This window comes from Candoia aspera, chromosome 17 (assembly GCF_035149785.1).
Source record: "Candoia aspera isolate rCanAsp1 chromosome 17, rCanAsp1.hap2, whole genome shotgun sequence".
In the NCBI taxonomy this organism is placed as follows: domain Eukaryota; kingdom Metazoa; phylum Chordata; class Lepidosauria; order Squamata; family Boidae; genus Candoia; species Candoia aspera.
In genome coordinates, this window is record NC_086169.1 from 8,850,476 (window position 1) to 8,875,123 (window position 24,648).

At 48.3% G+C, this 24,648-nt stretch overlaps 2 protein-coding genes across 3 annotated transcripts in view; both read left to right on the forward strand.

The window, feature by feature from the left end:
- Positions 1-157: 157 nt before the first annotated feature.
- The window catches only part of POLR3C (RNA polymerase III subunit C), a 139,472-nt gene continuing 114,981 nt past the window's right edge, over positions 158-24,648 (forward strand). The window contains exons 1-15 of one of the 2 annotated variants that reach the window (XM_063317083.1): positions 158-303; positions 1,474-1,654; positions 2,059-2,314; positions 2,393-2,578; positions 3,059-3,147; positions 3,739-3,843; positions 4,104-4,196; positions 4,870-4,950; positions 5,074-5,125; positions 5,878-5,938; positions 10,018-10,168; positions 11,255-11,356; positions 11,438-11,487; positions 11,769-11,918; positions 13,849-13,936. In XM_063317083.1, the coding sequence (XP_063173153.1) occupies positions 1,508-1,654; positions 2,059-2,314; positions 2,393-2,578; positions 3,059-3,147; positions 3,739-3,843; positions 4,104-4,196; positions 4,870-4,950; positions 5,074-5,125; positions 5,878-5,938; positions 10,018-10,168; positions 11,255-11,356; positions 11,438-11,487; positions 11,769-11,918; positions 13,849-13,927 (1,602 nt within the window). In that variant the 5' untranslated portion in view covers positions 158-303; positions 1,474-1,507 and the 3' untranslated portion in view covers positions 13,928-13,936. Of the gene's footprint in view, positions 304-1,473; positions 1,655-2,058; positions 2,315-2,392; positions 2,579-3,058; positions 3,148-3,738; positions 3,844-4,103; positions 4,197-4,869; positions 4,951-5,073; positions 5,126-5,877; positions 5,939-10,017; positions 10,169-11,254; positions 11,357-11,437; positions 11,488-11,768; positions 11,919-13,848; positions 14,020-24,648 lie in introns of those variants that run through there. The other variant, XM_063317082.1, reaches the window with a different exon arrangement.
- On the forward strand, positions 15,601-23,612 carry NUDT17 (nudix hydrolase 17). Its single transcript, XM_063316694.1, has 8 exons — positions 15,601-15,723; positions 16,869-16,991; positions 18,165-18,348; positions 19,608-19,633; positions 20,036-20,128; positions 20,833-20,931; positions 21,682-21,821; positions 23,251-23,612. The coding sequence occupies exons 1-8, from the start codon at positions 15,649-15,651 to the stop codon at positions 23,402-23,404; spliced, it is 894 nt and encodes a 297-aa protein (XP_063172764.1). The 5' UTR covers positions 15,601-15,648; the 3' UTR covers positions 23,405-23,612.

Sequence of the window (24,648 nt, forward strand, 5' to 3'; positions counted from 1 at the left end):
GGCCACAGACTGCGGCTGACCCGAGGCCTAGAGCGGCGAGCCGGGCGCTCTCTGTAGTCGCGCCACTTCCGCGCCACTCGCCCGGGTCCGCCCCCTGTCGACTCGAGAGGGGCCAGCGGAGGCCGGAAACGGGCCTCAAGGCAAGAGACACTTCCGGCGGGGCGCTGTTGCCATGGTTGCCGAGGGGTGGGCTTGAGGCCTACGTCGGGAAGCGTGCACTTAAAAAGAAACGAAAAAGAACGGGGTCTCCTCCACGTGGAGTTGGGGCTCTGTGCCCGAGAAGAAGAAGAGCCTGAGGAGAAGGTGAATCGAGGAGAGGCTGCGTAGGGCTGGAAGAGCGGCGGGGAAGGGCCGGCCTCCTGGGTCCGATTCCAGTGGGCGGGCTAGGAGTCAGGGGTCCCCTGGGTCGCATTTCTGACGGATGGAGGGAGGAGAAAACATTATTTTCCCCGCTATTATTCTTGAATTATTGCTGTTATATTGTTATATTATAAATCATCATCAAGGGTTCATTCTCTCCCTTTGGGTCAACGTATATTTTTTATTTTGGTTCATTCGTTATCCACCCCCACCCCCACTCTTATCTAAACACTCAAGATGACTCACAAGAATTAAGCAAAATGCAAACCATAAAAACACAACAGAAAAATCATGGATGCCATTATCGCTATCGTTCTATTGTTGTTTATTCGTTCAGTCGCTTCCGACTCTTCGTGACTTCACGGAGCAGCCCACGCCAGAGCTTCCTGTCGGTCGTCAACACCCCCAGCTCCCCCAGGGACGAGTCCGTCACCTCTAGAATGTCATCCATCCACTTGCCCTTGGTCGGCCCCTCTTCCTTTTGCCCTCCACTCTCCCCAGCATCAGCACCTTCTCCAGTTAAAATATTAACTCGTTCTATTATCAATGCTATATTATGGATTGCACTGTAATATAATAGATAGATCCTTTTACTGCACTCTTTCCTTCCTGGCCAGTATGACTGAGCAGCCTGCAGATTCTCCCTTCTTTCCCTTATTCCCATTGTCCTCTCTCAAATTTTGCCTTCTTGGGCCATGTTATACCATACACGGTCTTTGTATGCCATTGGCATATATCTGTGTTGTTTTCATACATTGCAGGCAGTGCCCAGCTCACCATCTCAGCATATAGTCTGGGCTTGGCATGACCTCAGAGGGCCTGGCCCAAAGCCCACTGCAAGGTAGATTAGGCCTTTTATGGGAGCGTACTGAAGCAGGTAACTTCCTTCTCCATCCCCGAGATCCAGCAAAAATCAGGGGAAGTATTAGCCCAGGATTCTACTGAATGTTAGCGCCAGTTTTCAATTAGACTCTGAATGTGTAAAGCCTTTCTCTTTTCAGATGCAGAGTTGGTGACTTGTATTGAACGGTGGAGTCTTAATTCTCTTTTTGGCACTGAAATCCTCACTGGAGCCATTTGCTAATTTGAGGTGGCTCATACATTTCATTGCAGACAATTATACATACCCATATAATTGTCCAGCGGGATGACCCAGGCCGAAATCAAGCTTTCTTCTCTTCTGCTATGTGAACATTTTGGTGAAATTGTGGAAAAGGTTGGAACGCAGCTCATCCGTATGGGGGGACAGACATTATGGATGATTGCCCACAACACAGGCATGTCGCTTGACCAGGTAGATTGATATAGATATATAGATGTAGATGTAGATATTTTGCATAACAGGATAACCTAAACTAAGAGATTAACTAAGTATCCCTGGTTCCCACTGATGTTCTCACTCACATTCATTAACAGTTCAATCCTGAGTGGAATTAAGGATGTCCAAGTTGCTTCAGAAGTTGGTTTAGGAGAACCATGCAGGCAGTTCATGGATTTCAGCATGCTACTTTTTCTCAGCCATTCAGTATAGGATTAGCTGTGTTCTACTTTACAAGGTTATCGTAAGGTTTTGGAAATGAAGGTGTTTGCAGTCCTGAGGGGAAAGGTGCCTTCGAAATCTTGCTGTCGTTGGTAAAGAGTTGGTCTGCAAGTTGGAAAGAAGTATACATAAGTTTCATCTCCGCTGCCTTTATGTAGGTCCGGAAGGCTCTCTGTGTCCTCATCCAACACAACTTGGTGATGTTCCAGCAGCAGAAGCGAGGCCTGGTAGAGTATGAAGCCCAATCCAGCCGAGTGCTGCGGATCCTCCGCTATCCCCGCTACATCTATACAGCCAAGACTCTCTACAGCGACACAGGTGAACTGATTGTGGAGGAGTTGCTACTCAATGGTAAAATGACAATGAGTGCCGTGGTGAAGAAGGTGGCTGACCGACTGACAGAGACAATGGAAGGTGAGTGGGTCTGTGGGCTTCCGTGCTGGGAATTTTCAAAGACCAGTCTGAAAAGTGTGTGTGTGTCTTTGTCCACAGATGGCAAAACAATGGATTACAGTGAAGTCTCCACCACCTTTACATGCCTGGCAGACACACATTTTGTTCAGAGATGCCCTTTACCTCCCGAAGGTTCTGAGTCTATGGAAACTCTGCCTTCTCCCGCACCCACATTGGTCTTTAATGAGAAGGACACGTATGCTGTTCCAAAGCTGAACCTTACAGGTGAGGAGCTAAGTAGCTTAGATGGCGCGTGATGATGGAATTAAACCCAGTGAAACTATGAGTGGACTAGCAAGGTATAGCTGGCATCTGGCCATGTCTCAAAAGCATTTTAGAAGCAATGGGAGTAGGAAAAAAAAACAGTTTGCAACTAGTTTAAGGAGAAGAATGGAATTGTGTCTTTTCTGCCTTATATGGTATAATCTAGGTTCTATTAATCTTATATGTACCATGTCCCTCACACAAATAACCCTGTAAATACCGTTGTGAGGCTGTATTGTCCTAATTGATCTGGTCCTCAGTTCCTGCATTTTCTAAAATAAAAACATGACTTTATCTTAGCAGTCAAAGCTGCTTGTAGGAATTTGACCTGAGAGAAACAAATGGCAGATCAAGCCTACAGCATTCCTGGGGGAAGGGGGAGCGCAAATTCGGGTTTGCTGCTGCTGCTGGAAGAAATGGGTTTTCTCTTTTGGCCAACAGGAAAGGGAAAGCGGAAGCATTCAGACAGCTCCAAGGAGGACAGTGAACAAGCAGGAAAGCGCTCAAAGCAAGACACAGAAAGCAAAGAGGTAGCATAGATGCTGCTTACAGGATAACTTTAAGATGAGAAAAAACTGGATGCCAGAACAGGAGCCACGTAGATCAGATTCTACTGGGAGGTGGGCTGAGGGAGACGTGCTGTAAAGCCAAATGTTGCCTTAATTCAGAGAGGTTATATCACTTGAAGATAAGAATGCCCTTGAGCAGTTAGTTTCTTTTGTTATGGGTTCCATCCCCTGCTCCTTGATCAGATCTTGAGAGTGGCAGACCAAGACAGACCTGGTGAAAGCAAAAGGGCCACTGTCATATTCCCCTCCACACGGGAAAGGCACATGCACAGCTAAAGCTGAGCCCTGTGTAACAACTCCAGCAGTTCTTTGCCAGGCAAATCAAGAGTATATCATTCAAAAAGCCAGTTTCTTGTAAACTTGCTCACCACAATAATATATGCAAATTGTCAAATTAAAGTTTGCATCAAAATGTTTGGATTGGGGCGAGATGGGATAGGCTGTCATCCTCAGCCTGTAGGAATGTGTAGGAATTTGACCTGAGAGAAAAGGCATTTCATGATGGTCTGCCAAGAGACGCTGCTTTCCCACCCCTGCCCTGGCCTGTTTCAGCCTCCTCCAGACAGTGGAATCTACTGGCAAGTCAACATTGACCGTTTCCACCAGCACTTCCGGGATCAAGCGATTGTCGGTGCTGTGGCCAACAGAATGGACCAGGTGGGCGGCATCTCCCTCAAATACCTCTTGGTGGTCATTGGTGCTGGAGATTGGTTGCTTTTCCTTGGCATTCCATGATTGTCTGCCGAATTGTTGGCTTTTCTTACAAGAAAGGGCCCAGCTTTTCCTCGCAAGATTTTTTTTCTTGGTTGTGGGGAGGAGAATCAGTCACATGTGCTTTGCCTGCACTGTGATATGAGGTAAAGAAACAAGGGAATGGCCTCTGTTACAATTCCTAACTTTTCCTCTGTCTCCCACAGACCAGTAGCGAAATTGTCCGGACAATGTTGCGAATGAGTGAAGTCACAACCTCTTCTAATGCCCCCTACACCCAGCCCCTCTCTTCCAACGAGGTGAGTCGCTGTCTGAACTATCCTGCTGTGCAAATGAGGAAATGAGTCTTGGTAAGCAGTCAGAGGAGTTCTTACCAGACAGTTTGTGATCTGCGCTTTAGCAAACATACCTCTGGGGTGGTTTTTAAAGTCTGAACATCCCATGTCAGAGGCCAGGATCCATGGGAACACACTTCTACTTCTGGATGCACAAAGAGAGTTTTGGGTACACAGCTTTTTCATTTGTACATACAGCATGTAATACACCACTTCTGAAGTAAGGTTGGATCCTTTGTGATATAAAGTACCCTGCTGAAAGAGAAGAAACTCAGAAAAACTTTCGGCATTGTTCTGCAGAAATTTTCTCAGCTGTTGCCAGCTGTCTGCTTTTTTTTTTTTTTTTATCCTGCCTTAATTATTTTTTATAAATAACTCAAGGTAGGGAACATACCTAATACTCCTTCCTCCTCTTATTTTCCCCACAACAACAATCCTGTGAGGTGGGTTGGGCTGAGGGAGAGTGACTGGCCCAGGTCATCCAGCCGGCTTTCGTGCCTAAGGCGGGACTCGAACTCACCGTCTCTGGGTTTCTAGCCTGGTGCCTTCACCACTAGACCAAACTGGCTCTAGTAATATTTTAAAATATATCTCAATAAATTTATAACCCATGTTTTCTTTTCTTTCTTTTTTAAAGATATTCCGATTACTTCCGACTGGTTATAACATCTCCAAGCAGATTCTTGATCAGTACCTAACCTTACTGGCAGATGACCCAGTAAGAAAATTGTTTTCTGCCTTACTAGTATTTTGAATAATGCTTCAGGAATGTTGTGTCCTTTTGGTTTCCTTTTTTCAGACATGAGAGACTGTTATATTCAGCCCTTTATTCTCTCCACAGCTTGAGTTTGTTGGGAAATCAGGCGACGGCGGTGGAGGGATGTACGTGATCAGTATCCTTTGGGACTGTTCTGTGTCACGAGGGCTACTCTCAGAATCAGAAGGATGCCCTGTGGGAAAGGATGCACGAGGGCAGGCAGCCTTTGTCATACTGGACAAAGAAATGCACGTCTCCCCCACTGCTGAGTGCCACCAACTCCATTCCACTCTGCTAGGAGGAAACATGGCCAGCTTGAGGAGGGCAGGCATGCCTGGAAGGAAGAGGGAGCAGTTTGCATGCCCAGCCCAGTTCAGAGAGAGGGTAGGGCTGGGGAAGGTGTGGTAGGCAGGGAGGGAGGGAGGGAGGGAGACAGACAGACAGACAGACAAAAGCAGTCTGGAGAGAGGGTTCCTGTCTGCAGCCCCTGGGTGCAGCATAGGCAAGCAATGATGTCGTGGTAGACTGTCACCTCTTCAGTACAGGGGTGAGCAACCCACAGCCTGAGAGCCCCAGGTAGCCCATGGCTTAATTTCAGAACCTGTTTGGAAGAGGTATGTTCAGACTGTTGGAAAGAGCCAGCTGCGGCGGGCTGCTGGGGGAGAGAAAAGAGAGTGCTGGAAGGAGACCGGGGGCCCTTCTCCCTATTTCACTCCGGACCCTCTCTGCTACTCTTCAGCTCTTCACACCAGGCAGCCCCCAGTGGAATAGCCCTCGGGGAATGTGGCCCTCCTGTTCCACTCTTCCTGAGTTTCTCCAGGTTGTTCCACAGCCCCAAGGAAGTGGGTCAGTCTTTCCACGTCTTTCCCCTGACATTCTGCCAAACAGATCTTCATAAGGCCCTGGCCTCTCTTGCCACAGCAACGCTTGAATCTATCGTGCAGGAAAGGTAAAGTGAAACCGGTTTTGCTGTTCTTTCTACACCTGAATGTTCTTCCTGCCTTTTGCTGTTTGTCTCACTTCCCAATTTCCTTAGAAAGGCTTTTTCCTAATATCCAGGGAGCCTGTCTCTTGTGTCCTCATCCCTCATTTTCTTTTGGTCTCCAAAGATTCTTGTTCAGTAGATTTCAAACCGCCCAAGCAGTGCTATGCTGCAAACCTTCCTAGCCAATCTTGAACATCAGCCAAGGCAGGGTAGGGTGCAGACAAAGGCATGCTCCCCACGGATTCTACAGAGTGCCAGCCTCCTTTTCCAGAGGGCAGGTCCAACTTAGACAACAAAAGTATTTTTCAAGAAAAAGAAATGTGGTATAAGCAGTTAAGGGGTTGGACTTGGAGGGGGAGACCCAGGTTCTATTCCCCCCGTCCCCCATGGAAGCTCCCTTGGGGATTCCGGGCTGGTCGTTCTTTCTCGCGAGGGTTGCTGTTGCAGAAAAAGTGGGAGGAGGGAATACTCGGTCTGCCTCTGAATAAAAAGGGGGATACAAATTGCGTAAATAATAAAACATGTGCCTTTAAAATAAATATTCTTTGATTTTAAAAAATCCACTAAATATTTTATCTTAGGAATACATTATTATTGCAAAGTAGGAAAAATGACATGCAACCTGCTTGTGTCCTAATTTATTCTGTAAAATTGTTTTTGGAGAAACTGTTTGCCTAATATTTCCTTTCCCACCGCACATTTCAAATACTGGATGTGTTTCCATCATAGCGAGTGGCTATAGCAGTGGGCTACTGATACAGCTTTTTGGTGGCCACACTTAATTTTGGGGGGTGGGATTATTGGGGTTTGAAGGGACAGGTGCAAGTGTGTTTGTGTTCGTGTGCATGAACTGTACCTGTTTTATAGCCCACATGAAAGTGTTCATCTGTTTTCCTGCTTGGTATTGTTGGAATTATCAGGGGTCAACTCAGCATTATCTCATAAGCATAAGGGGGTCGCTCTAGCAAATCACATCTCTATTGTACTTGTGGGATGTCACGTGGGTCACGTGTAAGTTGTATGCTTTTAGAAGCAGGTCTGCCTGACAAATACTGGACAGATGCTGTTTTAACAGCTACATACTTACAGAATAGACTGCCAACTAACGCCAACAAGGTAACACCTTTTGAGCTATGGCATGGACACAAACCAAGTGTAAAGCATCTGAGAGTATTTGGATCCAAGGCATATGCACACATACCAAAGGAGAAGAGATCCAAACTAGAGCTGAAGAAGGCATCATGATCAGGTATGGTCCAGGAAGGAAGGGATACAGAATCCTGAACCCAAAGTCAGGAAAAGTAAGCACATGTAGAGTGGTGTACTTCGCTGAATGAGAGAGAGGCTACCATAGTCATGCTGATGATGACTGCGCAGAAACCAACAGCAGCAGTTAACCAGTTTGAGATGTTTAGCCCAACATTTGAAGACACAACCACCACACTGACCCAGAAGGAGATAGAGGCCCAGGCAGAAACTCCACCAGAGTCAGATTATGAGGCCACAGATGCAGAAGAGATTGAATCGCCAAGTGCCACTCCTGAACCTGCCTCCAAGATGCTCATCACGACCCAGCAAAGGAGTTCCAGCCGAGAGACTCACCTACCTTGCAAGGTCGTTGTTACCAAAAGAACCTGCATCGTGGAACGAAGTCCAGCAGATGCCACCAGATGAAGCAAGCAAGTGGAAGAAGGCAGCACAAGAAGAGCTAGAAGCTCTACACAAGAACAAAACATGGACTTTGACAAAACTACCAAAAGGTAAGAAAGCTACTGGATGCAAATGGGTTTTCAAAGCCAAATGAGATGAAAACGGAGAAGTACAAAGATACAAAGCTAGACACAAAAGGCTATTCAAAAAAAGTATGGACTTGATTATGATGTTTTGCTCCCGATGTAAAACATACCACAATCAGAATGCTCCTCAGTCTAGCAGCTTGATCTAGTGGTTAAGGCAATGGGCTAGGAACCAGGGGACTGAGAGTTCTAGTCCCGCCTTAGGCATGAAAGCCGGCTGGGTGACCCTGGGCCAGTCCCTCTCTCTCAGCCCAAGAGCCAATCAGGCGTGGTAGGAGAGTTCTAGTCCCGCCTTAGGCACGAAAGCCGGCTGGGTGACCCTGGGCCAGTCCCTCTCTCTCAGCCCAGCTCACCTCACAGGGTTGCTGTTGTGGGGAAAATAGGAGGAGGAAGGAGGATTAGGTATGTTCGCTGCCTTGAGTTATTTATAAAAATAATAAAGGCGGGATGGAAAATAAATAAATAAATTTAAAAAGCATAAGTGTTCAACACCTAGCTGTAAAGACTGCATTTCTACATGGAGAGATGGAGGAAGAACTGTACATGCTGCAACCTCCAGGCTTAGCCAATCCCAAGACACAGCAACTTGTTTGCAAACTTCAGAAGAGGATTTATGGCCTGAAGCATGTAGCAAGAGCATGGAATAAGAAGTTGAACCAGGTACTTCTTAAGCAAGGTTTTGTTGAAGGCAAAGCTGATCCCTGTCTCTACACAAGACGCAGAAATGGCAGAGAGGTGTACATTCTTTGTTATGTAGATGATTTGACGATTTGCCATAATAGCAAAAGAGACTTTGATGAAATCGTGTCCAGCCTGAACAAAGAAGTAGAAGCCAAGCATCTGGGCAATGCCAGCTACTACTTGGGGATACAGATTGAAAGAGAAGAAGGTGGAAGCTTTCTTCTAAGCCAGAAGCAAAAGATCCTAGAACTGTTGGAGAGCTTAGGACTGCAAAATGCCAATCCTGTGCCAACACCAATGGAAACAGGTTTCCACAAGCAACAGGAACCTAGTGAACTTTTACCTGAGAACAACGGCTATAGAAGTGCCATAGGTAAGCTATTGTATCTAGCCACTATCCCTAGGCTGGATGTAGCAGCTGCAGTAAACATTCTATGCAGAAAAACTAGCACGCCCACACACAGAGACTGGACTGGTACTAAGCGGGTGGGAAGGTACCTAAAGGGCACTATACACCTAAAACTAAAGCTACCAGCCACTGACAATCCCAAACTATTGGGGTTTACAGATGCAGATTGGGCAGAAGACATTACTGACCGTAAATCCACTAGTGGGCATGTATTTTTCTGTGGGGGTGGAGCAATAAGCTGGGGAAGCCGTAAGCAAGCCACAGTTGTACATTCATCCGCAGAGTTGGAGTATGTGTCAGCAGCAGAAGCACGCAAAGAGGTTTCATGGCTCAAGCTGCTGCTTGAAGACATGGGAATAGAGGAATCTACCCCTATTCAGGTCTACGAAGACAACCTAAGTTGTATTAGACTCTCACAGAAAAGATTAATGGGAGAACTAAACACATTGATGTTAAGTATCACATAGTAAAGGACTTGCAAGAGCAAGGCATAGTCAGACTAGACTATTGTCCCACAAGGAACATGACTGTGGACATTCTCACAAAGCCGTTGTCAAGGAGCAGTTACCAAGAACTGCGGAAGAAGTTGAACCTTGTGGACTCTGAGACATGCTAACTTGAGAAGGGGTGTTGGAATTATCGGGGGTCAACTCAGCATTTTCTCATAAGCATAAGGGGGTCGCTCTAGCAAATTGCATCTCTGTTGTGCTTGTGGGATGTCATCTGGGTCATCTGATTTCCACTTCCTCCTTGGGCTTCGAGATTAACAGTCTCCATTACCTTATGGGAAGACATACAAGCAGGGGGGCCGCAGAATGCAGCTCCTCGCCTTTTCTTTTCCACAAAGGAAGTGTCTACCAAGAACCAGTGACGATTAAGTGCTTTCTACTATGAACCTACCTGTATCCAGATCTACTGAATAAAAGTGAGCTGTCTCTATTTTTCTTCATCTGTGAAGAGTGAATTTATTTCTGAATGTAATTAAGCTTAATGTGCAAGTTCCCTTTTGGTTCACGCTTCTACTCTGCAAGATTGCTATTAGCTGCTTGGAGTTCTTTTATTAACCGTTTAAAAACTCCAGGTATGGGAAGAAATGGGGTTGTTGGTTTTTAACCGCCCTGCTCAGAACAGGCTCTTCACTTTCTTCCTGAATACAGATTTGGCTCCCGCTGTGCCCGCATCTTCCGACTTTTATTAAGAAAGAGGCACCTGGAACAGAAGCAGATAGAAGACTTTGCCATGATTCCAGCCAAAGAAGCGAAAGAAATGATGTACAAAATGTTGTCGGCCAATATTGTAGCCCTGCAGGTACGGGCTGTCCTCATGTTGCCATGACGATCCCCGGCGCAAGGCCCAGCTGCGAGGGCGAGGAGCAGGACGCTTTGCAGGACTGAGTAGCTCTGCCTGGGCACTGAGGGGACGTGAGCAGACTTTCCAAGCCAGGGATGCAGGGATGGAAGTGAGACTCCTTGCAGGCCTTCTCAAGCTGCGGGTGGCCTGGTGATTCTTGAGTGGAAGTCAGTTCCTGTTGTCAGGGAGGAGAGAGCAAGCTGCTGCCTTTAATTCCTGTGTAGAAATTATTCTGTGCAGGAGCCAAATTGATGCTGCTTTTATCAGCACAGACTCCACTGACGTTCCTTAGATTGTGGATCCAGCTTTTCTCTACAGCAGCATAAGTGGGGATCCCCCTTCATTCTAATTCTACGACCACCTTGTGAGGCAGACTGGATGAGAAAGTCATTCACCTGATCGGTTCCTAGGGCTGAGGGAGACCCAGATTAATTGAACAGTCTCCCCAGTCCTAATCCAACATTTTAACTATTACATCATATTGCCTGTTCTGGTTTTGATCGCCCTCTCTAACCAGGTATCCTCCCAACAGATGCGGATTGCAACTCCCAAATCCCTAACCAATACTGAATTTTAGACAAGCCTTGGTTGGAGGTAAAACCAAGCCGTCTGATAAAACGGGCATATTTTGTTTTGCTTTTTAAGTGAGTTACATTTTTCACAGCAGGCGTCTTCTTGGGAGAAAGAACCCCTCCTGAGGGTGTATGAGAGAGGGTGGTGCCTGCCTTCCGCAGTTTTTAGAAGCACTTTATTGAAATACACCAGTTTTTATTTGCTACGTAATCAACCAAGAAATCCTTTACTTCATCTCATTCCAGAGTTGAAAGGAACCTCTGACGCCACTAGGCCCAAATTCCCCTTTCCTGGGGGACCCAGGCGAAGCCCCCCTGAGAGCCGGCAGCACAGCCTCTGCTGCAGGGCATCCAGGCAAGGGGAGCCATCCCTTCCCTCAGGAATTTGAGCGAAACATCACAGCTCTAGACAGGAAAATTGTAGCGGTGTATCAATATCAGCAAATCTAATGGCTCTTTCTCCTCAAAACAGGAGATCCCCAAAACACCGGATCACGCACCTTCCCGGACTTTCTACTTGTACACAGTCAATACTCTCTCGTCTGCCCGGATGCTGCTCCAGCGCTGCTACAAGGTTTGCGCCCTGCTTTCCCTTTTCCAAACCTCTCCTGCCAGGGGAATGTGGTGACGGGACTTCTCTTTCCCTCCGTTTCAGTGCGTGGCCAACCTGATAGAACGGCGACTCCATGAGACCAAGGAGAACCGGTGGGTCGGGAATCCTGGGGTGGGGGGGTCAGGAGAGACAGTCCAACCATCTGAATCCAACTCTGTGTGATGATGGGTGGAAGCCATAAGGGTCCTCTGTCTGGAAGCGGGGTGGAGATGGGCAGGGGGCCTGGTGTGCTCTCCTTGGTAATTCTGTGTCTGGGAGAGCTGTGTGGCTCCTGCCCCCTGTGTCTCTGGGGCACCTCCTGAGATTGCCTTGCAGTCCTGTGATTCAAGCAAAGCCAGGAGCCCGTCTGACCATGGCCTTTCTCTCGCGGCAGGCGCCTGCTGGAGAAGAGCCAGCGGGTAGAAGCCATCCTTGCCTCGGTCCAGGCCACGGGGGCCGAGGAGGCGCAGCTGCAGGAGATTGAGGAGATGATCACGGCCCCTGAGCGGCAGCAGCTGGAGACCCTCAAGCACAACGTCAACAAGTGGGTATGGCTCAGGGGAGGGGGCCAGCTGAAGCCCTTCCCCGCCAGCGTCACCAGTGTGTGGTTCTCCCATCCTTTCTGAAGCCGAAGTTGCCAGAGGTACCAGGCTGGATCCCTTCAAATTTGGCCTGAGGTGGGGAAGAAGACCGACTGTAGATGTGGGCTGGGGGTCAAGTAAATGGAGCCGAGCCCGGCTGGGTGAGGCGGACTGCAGGCCCTTCGCCTTGAGGAGGAGGGAGCAGGAGAGTGGGCCTTGATGTTTCTACTTAGAGATGTAGATGCTGTTTGTGAATGCTCTTCCATGTCCAAAATGCAAGTAGGGATCGGAACCCAACTGCATCGTGTCAAGGCAAAGACATGCGCAGCTTCCTTTTTGCAAGAGGTTGCGCCTGTGTCTGTTTTCCAGGAGCACTGCAGAATTGCTCATTTGTCACCTTAATCTGCCTCTTCTTAGATTTCTTTGAAAGGGTTTGCTTTTTAATAATTTAATCTGCTTTAAATATTCTCAATGTGGCTTACATTAAAGCAAAAAAGTGTAATTTGCGCAGTACTGCATTACAAATTCCATGAGTCGACCTATTAAAACAGCAGCACCAAGCCTGCTTTGCCCCACTGAGCAAAGAGTGTAGGCCTGGGGAAATCCCTGGAGCACCAGGAGATCGATCCTGGCAGTGGAAAGACCCTGCTCGACAGAGACCTATCTGGCTCCCTTTCTTGGGGTCACAGTACAAACAAAGGACTTTCCAAGGCACGTTGTGCAAGTTGTTGCCTCTGATAGAGGCATCTGATGCTGCATGATGAGCCAGTTGGGGTGGTGGTGAAGGTGCAGGGCTAGAAAGCAAGACACAGTGAGTCCCAGGCCTCCCTCAGGCACAAAAGCCAGCTGGGTGACCTTGGGCCGGTCGCGCTCTCAGCCCAGCCCAGCCCACCTCACAGGGTTGCTGTGGTGGGGAAAAGAGGAGGAGGAAGGAGTGTTAGGTATGTTCCCCGCCTTGAGTTATATATATAAAAAAGGTGGGATTAAATTACATAATTAGTAGTAGTAGTTGTAGGCGAGGCACAAGTCAGAATTCTGTGCTTCCCTGTAACTTTTTGTTTGGGCCCCTTTTGTTAAATCACTTGATCGTAGTAGTTTATTATGGCTGTGTTCCTGAGCTTGGAGGGTGGAGTATTTGTTGGAGCCTGTAAACTAGTTTTATTGAACTATTGTACTGATGCTTGTTTGTTTTGTTTTTATCTTGGCTGACGATTGTCTATTTAGTTTGTATTTTTTTGAAGGTGCTTGCTGGTTTCTTAATTGTTGTTAGCTGCTCAGAGTCATTTGTTTGATATGGGTAGCCATATACAATTGGATAAATAAATAATCAAGTCCAAGTTGGAAATCTGTTGATGAACCAGAGCTAGAAGCCTAGGGATGCTGGAAACCCTGTTCAGCAACATCTGATGGGTCACATTTTCCCATCCCTGAATTAACTGGTTAAAAGAGGATTGTCCCCTTGCTTTCTTGCATTGTTTCAAAAGGACACGGTCACCTATGGTGAATTATAATTGTCTCCAGGCGATGAGGCAGAAAGTTTCTTCGAGGCAGAGAGATCATGGCTAAAACTGATACCACTGAACAGTGTAGATTAATTAGATTTCTAACAAAGTTCATATCTTTTTGTCCTTAACTCAGAGATAGATAACCTTAAATAACTTTTGACGTGTTACTGCAGGCAACACTGTTCATGAATCATTCCAAGTTCTTTCTCACCTAGAGAGTAATGCATCTTCCATAGTGGTGCTTGGCATTTACAATTGTTAAAAGTATTTCTATTTAAAAAAAGATCTAATGAGGATCCTGTTTGTCTATCTCTCAATTCATCGATCAAACCAGTTATACGGTTTGTGCAACCTTTATATAAACTTGTATTTTCTCTTTTTATTCAAGGATTGATGCTAGTGAAAATCAAGTGGATGAAACCATCTTTATTTTGGAATCATACATCAACAGCACCATCAGGCACTGACCCTCCTGCTGGAGCTCAAAAAATGCTATCTTCATCTTCTAATTTTTAAAGTCTGATTTGTTCTGTTTTCATAAAAAGAATCGTTGCCTTGATTCTTTTGAGAAAGGGAATGTGTGAATTGAGTGTATACTAGTCTCCGACACCCTCAGAAGTTGCCCTTAAGCAAAAGCCCTCTCAAATCGGGGTGGGGGATGACGTGTCTCTGCAGAGTCCCTCTGGTGGAGGAAGAGAGTCCCCGGGTCCCTTTGTGCGCTTGGCACAGAAGTGCCACAGCCCTGCGATGCAGACAGCCTCGAGCAATCTGAGACCTGCCTGGCAGCGTTCAGGACTGGCCGCCTCTGCGTAAGATTTTTTGACTGGGCTCAGCTGCTGGATTGGGCTCAGCTCGGCTCGGCGGGTCGGTCATTTATGGGTTGACATACCACTGGTAACCAGTTTTTGGCATGCATGCACCAGGCCATCATGCTAAGCCAGAATATGTTGATTTGTTTCCATGTAACACATTTAACCAAGGTAGGTATAAGTTTAGCAGCCGCACTCATGCAGTAGTTTTAACCTGGGTTAGTTTGGTGGGCCTTAGCATTTAGTGAAAAGGCAGTGGCTATGTTAGTTTATACTGCAATCCAGAAAATCTGCTAATTAAATAACTAGGTTGAGTATGTTGTGTGAAAGCACCATTGCTTGTGCTCAGCAGGCAATGGGACCCTGTGCTATTTTTTCTTAATGGCAGTAATCTCACCACAAATTAGGGTGGCTGGCTAGTTTGCGGTTCAGTGGCCATAATGTCTCCAGGCCTGCAGCCTCAGTTGTCCTTCTCTGTTTGCTGTGGACCCAGGGCAATCACATTCTGGCTTTGCACTTTTGCTAAATCATGGTTCTAGAAAAAATCCCAAAGTAGATTCAGCATTTCCACAGAAAATGCATCTGTCACCTTCACCGTTTTCTTATTTTGTATCTGTAAACAGCCACATGCAAACACTTGGTGGATGTTGAGATTGGCAGAAAGATGTTCTGTATGACTGTACCACGTAGAGGCTTTGTCTACTTCTGTTCATTAGGAATTCACTGAAACACAGTTTGTCTAGTCCGAACTGCACCTGGAGATAAGAGATGCCTGATCTCAGTTCTTGGATGGGAAGCCCCCAGGGAATCCAGGCCTCAGGCTTGTCTGAGAAGTCCCAAACCCATCCCAGTAGAGGACAGTTGCACCACTTTCACATTCAGCCAAGAAGCACAGCATGCATGTAGTCACCAGTTCAGCTCTGCTTGAAGAAGACTAATTGGGCTAGAAGTAGCCTTTATAGATCAACGTGGGAGTGAAACCAGGACATCGGCAAAGGGTTATACTGTTGCCCAGAAAAAGAGCGTGAATATACATATGCCAGTGAAGCTGCCAGGAGCTGAGCTTGACGTACCCACCAGAGATTGACTCGCTCTAAAGTTCAGGATGTTCCGCCAACCTGGCTGGCCGGATAAAGCTACGAGGGCGGACTTTCCGCCGCTCGCCCCGGGGGCCAAGCGCAGCGCCCGCCTCGCCCGCGCCCCGGGCGCCTTTCCGCTCCCGCCCGCCGGAGCCGCGGCGGCCACTAGGGGGCGTCCTGCAGGCCGGGCGAAGGCCGCCGCCGCCGCCGCTTCCCGGCTGCCGAGCGGCTTCGGGCGGCCCGAGCAGGCGCGGCGTTTCCTCGCAGCTCTTCCCCCGGCCGCGCCCCGAAGGCCCGAGCATGCAGGCCGGGAGGCGGGTGGTGGTGCACGTCTGCAGGGAGGGCGGCCGCCCGCAGCGCGCCCGCTTCGAGCAGGTAGGGGCGCCGGTGCCGCGTGGCCTGGCGGCGGCCGAGCCAGCCCTCCCCTCGCCGCCCCGCTGCGCCCGCGCAGGCCGGCGCCGGGGCCCAGCGAAGGGGGGCTGCGCCCCGGGGGGCGTTGCTGGTCCGGCGGCGCGGCGGTGTCTTCGCCGACTGGCTGCGCTGCGCCGGGCGTGGGCAGGAAGCGCCGCCCGCGTGGCCGGGGGGGCGCCCCGCTTCGCCCGCCAGGCCTCTTTCTGGCGCCTTCGCCCCTGCTTGGAGATTTCCCGCGTTTTTCAGAACACGCGTTTCCTTTTATGAGGGCAGAATTCTGCATTTGAGAGCCAGTTTGGGGTAGCGGTGAAGGCGCCAGGCTAGAAACCGGGAGGCCGTGAGGTCGAGTGCCGCCTTAGGCACGAAGCCGGCTGGGGGGCCCTGGGCCGGCCACTCTCCCTCAGCCCCAGGAAGGAGGCAATGGCAAACCACTTCCGAAAAGAAAAACCTTGCCCGGGAAACCGCAGGGACTGGTCCGCGCAGTCGCCCGGAGCCAAAAAGGTGACAGGAAGGAAGGAAGGAAGGAAGGAAGGAAGGAATCTTACATTTACTGTTAAGTTTAACCCAACGCGTAAACCCAGCTGAGCCTGGCCCTAACCGGAACAATGACGGAGGAAGTTATGACGGAGAAGTTCATTTAGTGTCTGTTGTCTTGTGTTTTTCTGTATTTTTCGATGTTTCTTTTTCCTTCCCTTTGCTGCTTTGCAGCATTTTCAAATGTTTTGATTTGCACTGTATTTTTCATGTGTTTGCTCATCTGCGTATGAGCCGTTTGTTCTTGTTGTAGAACGGTTTTAACTTAATAAAAAGTTCCCTAATTAAAAAATAAAAAGTACCGTAACCAGGGTGGCCCTTAAGTATACTTTTGACCACTGCAGAAATCACACAACCCAATTTTGCAGCCGTGAAAGGGAGCTCGGGGTAATTTTGGAAAGTCCTCCTCAAACGCCGGTGCCCTGGCATCCCCCTGGGCGGATGAGAAGAAACCCGCCCCGCGCTGGAGCCCTGAGCTGACCAAATGGGCCGTGACCAGACACGAGTTGCCCCTCTGCCGCGTGTCAAAGAGGCGGCCGAGTCGGGAAAGCCACAGCCTGTCCTCCGTCTTCCAGAGCATCGTCGGCCACTGTTGCCCACCCCGCGGAGACAGCGGAGCCGTGCACTGCGGCCTGAGGCCCCTCCAGTTCCTCGTTTCCGACCGGGAGTTTCCTGGCTCCAGCCGACTCCTCCTGAAGGTGCAGAGGGGGTTGCGTGGCGGGAGAGGATGGAGACGCCTCTCAGCTTTTAGTGAAACTGAGAATTTTATACCCAAACCTTGGTGGTCCAGCCCTACAGTGGGCAGAATGAGGCAGCAGAGGGTGGCAGCTGCCCATGCCTGGGGGGCCAGCATTTAGGGTGGTAGGGTTACTTGGGAGTGTGAACATTTGCTATGTTTTAAAAAGTCCAAACGGATTAGAAAATCAGGAAAATGTAATCAGGAATTACAGAGATGCAACTTAATCCTTGGCAATACGTTTCTTTGAAATACCAAATAAATCTTTGAAGTGTGGTTAAATTGCCACTATGTTTTACTTCTAGGGAAATGCCACAATTGGAAAAAGGGTCCCCTGCCCATGATAGATGACTGCGTGCAAAGTGGCTGGTTCACATGACACAGTAGAGCAGACCCATTGTCTTTGTTCTGTGAATTGCATTAAATTATAATGGAATATGTTTGGGTATCACGTATTGGGTGCACAAAGGAATTAGGTTTTGTTGACCTGGGCTTGGAGTGTTGTATGAACCCAGCCAGTGTGGTTGATGATCACAGCAGGCAGATCTGTAGAGAGAGAATGTTACCTTCTCCCCCAGTTGCTTAGAGCCTTACAGTAGTCATTTAGTAGTGTTTTCTTTATTATGTATACTGTATATAACTTACGCAGAGTGCAGACATTGATACAGTAACATAATACACCTAATTTAACAATATAAAATAAGGAGGAAAAGGACCATAATCTGTAATCCACTGCAGTTCTTTCAAGTTTGAAGTTAGTAACCATATTTTCAAACCCTTGGTTTGCAACTCTTCTAGATTTAAAGTTGTAAATTAGCAGTTTTTCCAAGTTTGATGTGTGAATCCAGTTGAATTGGCTTGTTTTTAACTCAACATGACTGAATTCCAGCACTGCAGTTTGCACACCATAGTTTATGGTTATGGCTTATCTGTGTACCCTTATGAACTGTGGCATATTGCACAAACCATGATTAAATCAAACTAGCTTATTGTGTCAGTGAATATGAGCAGTCGATAACCATATTTCTAGATTTCTCACATAATTGAAAAGTGGAAAATTGTAAAATTATACACCGAGGTGTCATAAATGTGAAGTCTTCCACTTCCAGGATCCAGGCTTTTCTTTCTGTTTCAGCGGCCTCCCTTCTGCCCCATCAAGCACTTGACTGTGGCTCAAACGGCCTCCCTCCCTGCAGAGACCCGGCACCGAGGTGTGGACGTCGGGGTGGCTGTCCTCCTGGAGTCGCCCGGCCGAAAGGTTTTGTTGACACGCCGGGCGAGGACACTCAGCATCTTCCCCAACGTTTGGGTGCCTCCTGGTAAGAGGGACGAAGCAGGGGGGGAGTTGGGTGTGAGGGGGTGGCAAGGCCTGCAGAGTTGGTCCTCTCCAGCTCCAAAGATGGGCAGCCTTTGGCCTGGAAAAGCTCTTCTGAAGTTGCACTCCAGTGGCCTGATTCTTGAAGCTTAAGATTATTTTTTTTAATGCAGCTTTGTGTCTCTAAGTAGGCAGAACCTGCACCCTGGGGAGCGAATGGGTTGGTAGTTGAGAAGTTGTGTACATAATGTGGAACCCCAGCAAAAAAAGCAGTTCTCCATCTTTGCCAGGATGATGAGAGTGATGATTAAACTATAGGCTAAAGATTTCTGGTGTTGGGAGATGAGTCTATCTCTCAGTAGCCCCCTTTTGTTAGGTCTTATCGAATATCAGCAGCATTAAGATTCACTCAGCAATATTTGCTGTCTAGATAAGTGTCAACCTGGATGGGGAAGGAAAATAATTGTATTAATCAATGTATTTGGTTGAATACCGTGCCCTTCTCCTCAGGCAACACTCAAGCCAACTAACAAGATACAACAATCAAAACTGAATACGGACTAAGCACACAATTAAAATTAATAATAAAATAATTACTAACATCATCTGACGATTAACAGCTTGCCAGATTTTATCTTCCTTTGTTGGCTCTTTGTCAAAGCAAAATCTGTAGTTCATGTTACTTTAAGTGAGCTTCTTTAAAAAGATAAAAAATAGAAACAATAATGAATCTGAAACAGGGACAGCTGGAGCAAAACCTTCTGGGCCCAGATCCTACTATCCTGACGCTCTCAGCTTCAGTCAGTCAGTTTTTCACAAAGCAAGTTCCTAGTCCTCAGTGCTACAGAGGACTCTGCTCCATCTTGCTCTAAATTTCTCCCTGCAAAGGCACCTGGCACCTCCTAGGAGGGCGAAAGATTCTCGGCTTCCCAAGTGCCCGGCTCAGGCGTTGTTACAGCCTGTTGGGTGGAAGGGTGCTCTTACTGCCCTTATGGACGTTGGGTGACAGGCAACCAACTTTTCAGAACTCGGTTGATTGTAGCCAGTTAGAGATTTGAACCTGGGGCTTTGGTGTTCAAAGATGGAATTCTTGGGCCCTCCTCTGACATCAGCAGCATTTGCATTGTGGCAGTTCTGATATTCTGGGTGATTCTAGCCCATTTTTGGTAGCACCAAGGCTTAGAACAAAAAGGGATTTAATGAATCCCAGTTTTCAGAAGCGATTAGTGGGGCAGAAACCTGGATTTTTCTTTTTCCTTGCAGGAGGCCACATTGAACTGGAGGAACAGGTAAAGGTCTTTTTTAAAAACAAAAGGAAAAAGGGAGAACACAGAGACTCAGAGGCCAGGAATGAATGCAGGAAGCCTTGGGGGAAAATCTGGTTGGCATTTTACAAGCTTCTAATCCACTCAGATAGGAGAAGGCCTGAAGGATTCAGGGAAGGAATTCTGCCCTTTGGTAAATTGTGAAAAAAAGAATTAATAGCTTTTATTCTGTGCGGTGTGTGTGTATTAGCATATACAAAAAACACACCATGGTGGGGGAATCTAAGCTTAAGTAAAGGGGGTCTGTGTGATGGGGAGCACTCTGTCCATGTTCACAGGCGCTCTTCTGAGTTGCAACCTGCCCCAGTGCCCACCGATTTCAGGACCTGCCTCGTCTCCTCACCCTTGTTTCTTTCTTACCCGCAGTTGCTGGACGCAGGGTTGAGGGAGCTGCGGGAAGAGACCGGCTTGCGGCTGCAGGATGGGGAGTTCACGTGGCATCCACTGGCCCTGTGGGAGGTAAGGTGCTGAGACGTCTCCGAGGTCCTGCCTGGGTGCGGGTGCTGGAAATTCGGTGAGGAGCGGTGGGCCAGCTGGGCCTGAAAGCAGGCAAGGGGCCCCCTTGTGATGAAACGTTTGGTGTGCCCAGCACTGCCTCCGGTGCCACTTCCACGTGACTCTCTTCCAGAGCGTCAGCCCAGCCTTCCCAATCGATTGGAAGTCTGTGGAAGCTAGGTTGGGCCTCCCTCCGTCCCACCCTATTCAGGAAGTGAATTCCAGAGAACCTGAGGTGTGGGAGGAAGGCCAAGAGCTCTGGCGGTGCGTTCATACAACAGGCTCTGGGGTGTGTGGCCCGCGTGGCGTGCTTAGCCTGTTGAGCAAAGCAGCTCAGCCGGAATGTGTGTCGTGCTTGGGCCACGCAGGTGATGGAGCCCCAGCCTGGTGTGGCACGTTGGGTGAGAGAGTGCTCTTGGTCTTGCCCCCCCCCCAGTCTGTAGAGCCTCAGGGGCAAGACCAAGCTGGCTTGTTAAAAGCAGTTATGGGGAGAGAGCCATGGCAGGTTGTTAACCCCGACTTGAGGGGATAAGGCCACCACACAGGGAGAGAGGGGACCTGAAACAGACTCTTGAGCTGAGCAATCAGTAAAGCTCAGGATGGAGCAATGCTGAGGCTTGGGGCAGGCGCAGCACTCCCATTCCCCCTTGTCTTGTTCCCCCCTGCAGTCTGTGTACCCCCCCAGGCTAGGCCAAGGCTTGCCCCAGCTCCATCACATCGTGATCTACCTCCGCTTGGTTTTGCACGAGAGCCACCAGCAGCTCCAGGTGAGTGGGGGGACCTTGGCCGGACTCCAGTCCCCGCTGATGGCCAGTGTCTGCAGCAGAGTCTCGTTTGTCTTAATTCCACTGACTGAATTTGCATCCTGCCTTTTCTCAGAGAGCCCGAGATGACGTGCACTGGGGTCTCCCTTAATTTTATCCCACAACAGCCTTGTGAGGTAGGTTGGGCTGAGAGCGAGCAGCCCAAAGTCACTCCAGCCTGATGCCTCAATGACTAGAGGACTGCAGTCTGAGCAATTGCCCCATCTCCTGAGATTATTCTTAAAGCCATCTTATTTTAATCATGGTTTGATGCCTAAGCTACAGTTATCCTCAGTTTACTAACTGGCAAAGCCACAAACCTGAAGCCTTGGGGCTGCATGTGGTCCTCCAAAGCTTTGGGCACAGCTCCCGCAACTCCAGAGCTTGTTTCTCGATTGTAATGTTTAATTACAGTTTGTAATTTTGCAGAAGGAAGGAATGATTGCATGTGAGATTGGAGAGCAGTTGTGTTAACAAGAAGCCATTTTAATGAGATTGAAATGAGGTTGTGATGATTGTCCTGCACTCTCCTGGTTGGACTGCAGCTGGCAGGAGACCGTGCAGAGCCAACGTGCCTGGCACAAGTTGCTCAGCCAGAAGCAAATGAATTAGTGGTGTTTTTGTTCCTGGGGAGGGAGGGGTGCAATCTGATGCAGCAGCATTGGGGGGGGGGGCGCTTGCTTGACTTGTGGATTGATCCAGGTCTCTTGCCAGGCAAGGTTTAAGCCCAATGAAGCCGAGGTCGCAGCTTTCGCTTGGCTGGACCCCCCCACCCTGGCATCAATTGCGGCTACAGAGGACGGGGCAGAAGGTGAGGCCATGGGGGTGAGCGGTGACGTTCCAGCAACTGTGAGGTATGTGGAAGGGAAGAGTGTTCCCAGCTTTCCTACTCGAGCAATGAAAAACCAGTTTTTAAAGCAAGAACCAAGGTTCTAGTCCTCATAAGTTGGTTGAAGAAAAAACAACGTGTTTGCTCCATCGTTACTTGTGCCTTCTCTTTGGTAGATAAATTGTGTTCTCAGGAAACAGTCAAGCGCTTTTCCTTTAGCATGAGGGCTATTATTTAAGCCTTTGCAATCAATAATACTCTGAGTAATTTCCCTGTAATACTGGCATACAAGAACTAAAGATTTGTTTGGCCACCTGAGGGAGAGAAGGTCCAAAATCTCTCCTCTTTCTGCTTTAGCTCATCCTTTCTGAAACTTTTTTACCATTCAATTTACATTTAGAAAGTATGTAAGTACATTACTGGCCATGGAAACTGAGAAGTCATTTTGAATTAATAGCTTCCTGCTTTTTGGCAAGCCATGCTACCACTGGACGACTGTGGGCACAGGGGCTAGCTGAGGTGATGGACTCCACAGTCCAGACCAGATGGGGGTGGCTGATTCATTCCCCAGTCTTATCACTGGAGAGGATCACAGGCAGGCAGAAGAGAATCCCAGGTTCCATTGTGCAATGGGAAGAAGATGATTCTCAAAATGAACGGGCAGAGCTACTCAGTGGTTATAGGCTCAGCAGCAGGACTGTTGAGCCACTCACAGAAACCTGCAACTGGTTCTGCTCCGTCTTTTCCCACTTCCTTGCACCACGTGCACCAGGTCCTTCCAAGACGGGGGTGCAGAATTTTTCCTTGGAGATGCCAAGCAGGAGGCGTGTGGGGCGCAGGGGTGGTGTTGCTGAACCCAAACTCTCTTTCCCCTGGATTCCCCTGCCTCTGCACAGGGCAGCCCTGTGATTCAGGGAAAAGATGCCGCTGCTCGAAAGAGCAGCGGGCAACTGCTGAGTGAGCACCCCAGCACTTTTCACCTTCCAGTGTTGCAGCATAGCTGAACTTGGAAATGGGACTGTGGGAAATGTGAAATCAGCAAGGGAATGGGCATCGCAGGGATCAGGAGGAAATGGCTACCATCCCCCTTGGTTTATGGATGGGAAAGGATTACTTTTAAATCAATCCATAAATGCCTATAAAGGAAAGATCCATGCATACTTGGAGATAAAAATAGTAACTAACCATTCTTGTAACTGCAGTTGGTGGTTGCCAAAATTACACAGCCTTTTGACATCAGATTCTCCCACAGTTACGAACTGTGTGGCTCGCACTCATAAGTGTTATGTCATACCCTTGTGCTGCAATGTTTGGGCAAGCAGTGGGTCAAACCATTACAAATCTCGATTCCTTCTGAGAATTTGGGGTAGAGGAGACAAGGGGGAAAAGACTGGTATCCCTCCTTTCCCCATGCTTAAAGATCATCTAGCATCTTCTTTTGGTTTTTTGAGCAGCATCACTGAACTGAAGAAGGGCTCAGCCAAGACGGTTGTGATTCCCACCAGCACGTTCCTGGCCACTGCGCCGGCACAAGGGGAGGACGTGGAGCGTGTCAGCACCGGGACCAAGTACGCCCTCCGGCAGTGGCTGAAGTCTTGGGCTGCCTGAGCTAAGCAAGCAGCTGAGGATACTCAAAGAGCTGGAAAGCAGGACGATCCATCTGGTGGGACTCAAGAGTTACCTCTGCATCTCAAGTTACTTGGCAGACATTTGGCTCTCGACACTCCCTGAATTTTTTTTGGCTTTTGTTTTTGGGACTCTGGAGACCTGTATTCCAGTCATTGTTCAGCTGCCAAGAGATAACAGTTCTTATTTAGTTCTTGCCTTTCCATGGCTGTATACATTTCTTCACTCATCTGACAGTAATAGGAGGCATGATGAGCAGCAGGGAAGTAAGTCTCGAACCGTGCTGTTGGAGAGTCCCTAGATTGCACGGCTGCTCCGTCAAGCATCCCAAGGTGTGCTTGTGGGTTCACTTTTCTCTCTTTACAGCAGTTCTGAGGGCCAAGTCAGAAAGCAAGACCCACAGCCAAGAGTCAATCGGGGACTCAGAGTTGATGGAAGTATCTCGTAATGGAGATTCCACAAGACAGCTCCCTTCTGGGCTAGTAAGATCAGACCCCCAAATAAAGCCTGCTATGAAAGACTAGATTGCACTAGAAGGGATTAAGATAGGATTGGGGGACTGAAAACAAATTCTAAAAAAGAGACTGAGGCGGGACCAGAGATGCACAGGAGGCTTCTGTCTATGGTTTGTTCTTCATCAGGGCAAATTCAGAATAATGGGTTGAGGAAAGCTTTAAGTTTGAACTCAATAGTTACAAGGGCCCCTTCCGAGTCAAGGAAGCTTTCTATGGGTTCAATGTTGTGCTAAACTATAGTTAACAACCATGGCATATTGAAAACTCAAAAATAGAACTTGCCATAAATCAGGTTTTAAGAAGCCACAAAAGGTGAGTTCTGTTCTATGTATGCAGCAGCTCTTTTGGAGTGACCTGGACCCTCAGGTTTGGTCTCACTAGGGGTCACTAGGGGTCATAACAAAACCACTTGTTTGAGCTGTGGAGCAAAAGCTCGAAAGAGCAGGGAGTAGCCAGGGGGGCATCTGAGGGGGGGCAGGGAGAGGAGGAGCAGGAGAGTCAGCAGGGTGTGCCAGGCAGGAGCCGATGAAGCGAAGTGGCAATGTTTTGCCCCACCCACCCTATAAAATGGCCCCAGAACCCCTTCAGGTTTAGTTTTTGTCTGCAATTTGGTACAACAAAAATATTCCTGAATGGTTCAGCAGGTCTGAAACGTTACAGGCGTGAACTGAAGCATTTTCTGTTTCATGCATGTGTTGTTTATTCGTTTAG

Bases quoted from the DNA above. Each gene is read 5' to 3' on its own strand.
- NUDT17 (XM_063316694.1), top strand. From the start codon at position 15,649: ATGCAGGCCGGGAGGCGGGTGGTGGTGCACGTCTGCAGGGAGGGCGGC. The intron at 15,724-16,868 runs GTAGGGGCGCCG...TCCGTCTTCCAG, and splicing joins AGCGCGCCCGCTTCGAGCAG to AGCATCGTCGGCCACTGTTG. The intron at 19,634-20,035 runs GTAAAGGTCTTT...TCTTACCCGCAG, and splicing joins ACATTGAACTGGAGGAACAG to TTGCTGGACGCAGGGTTGAG.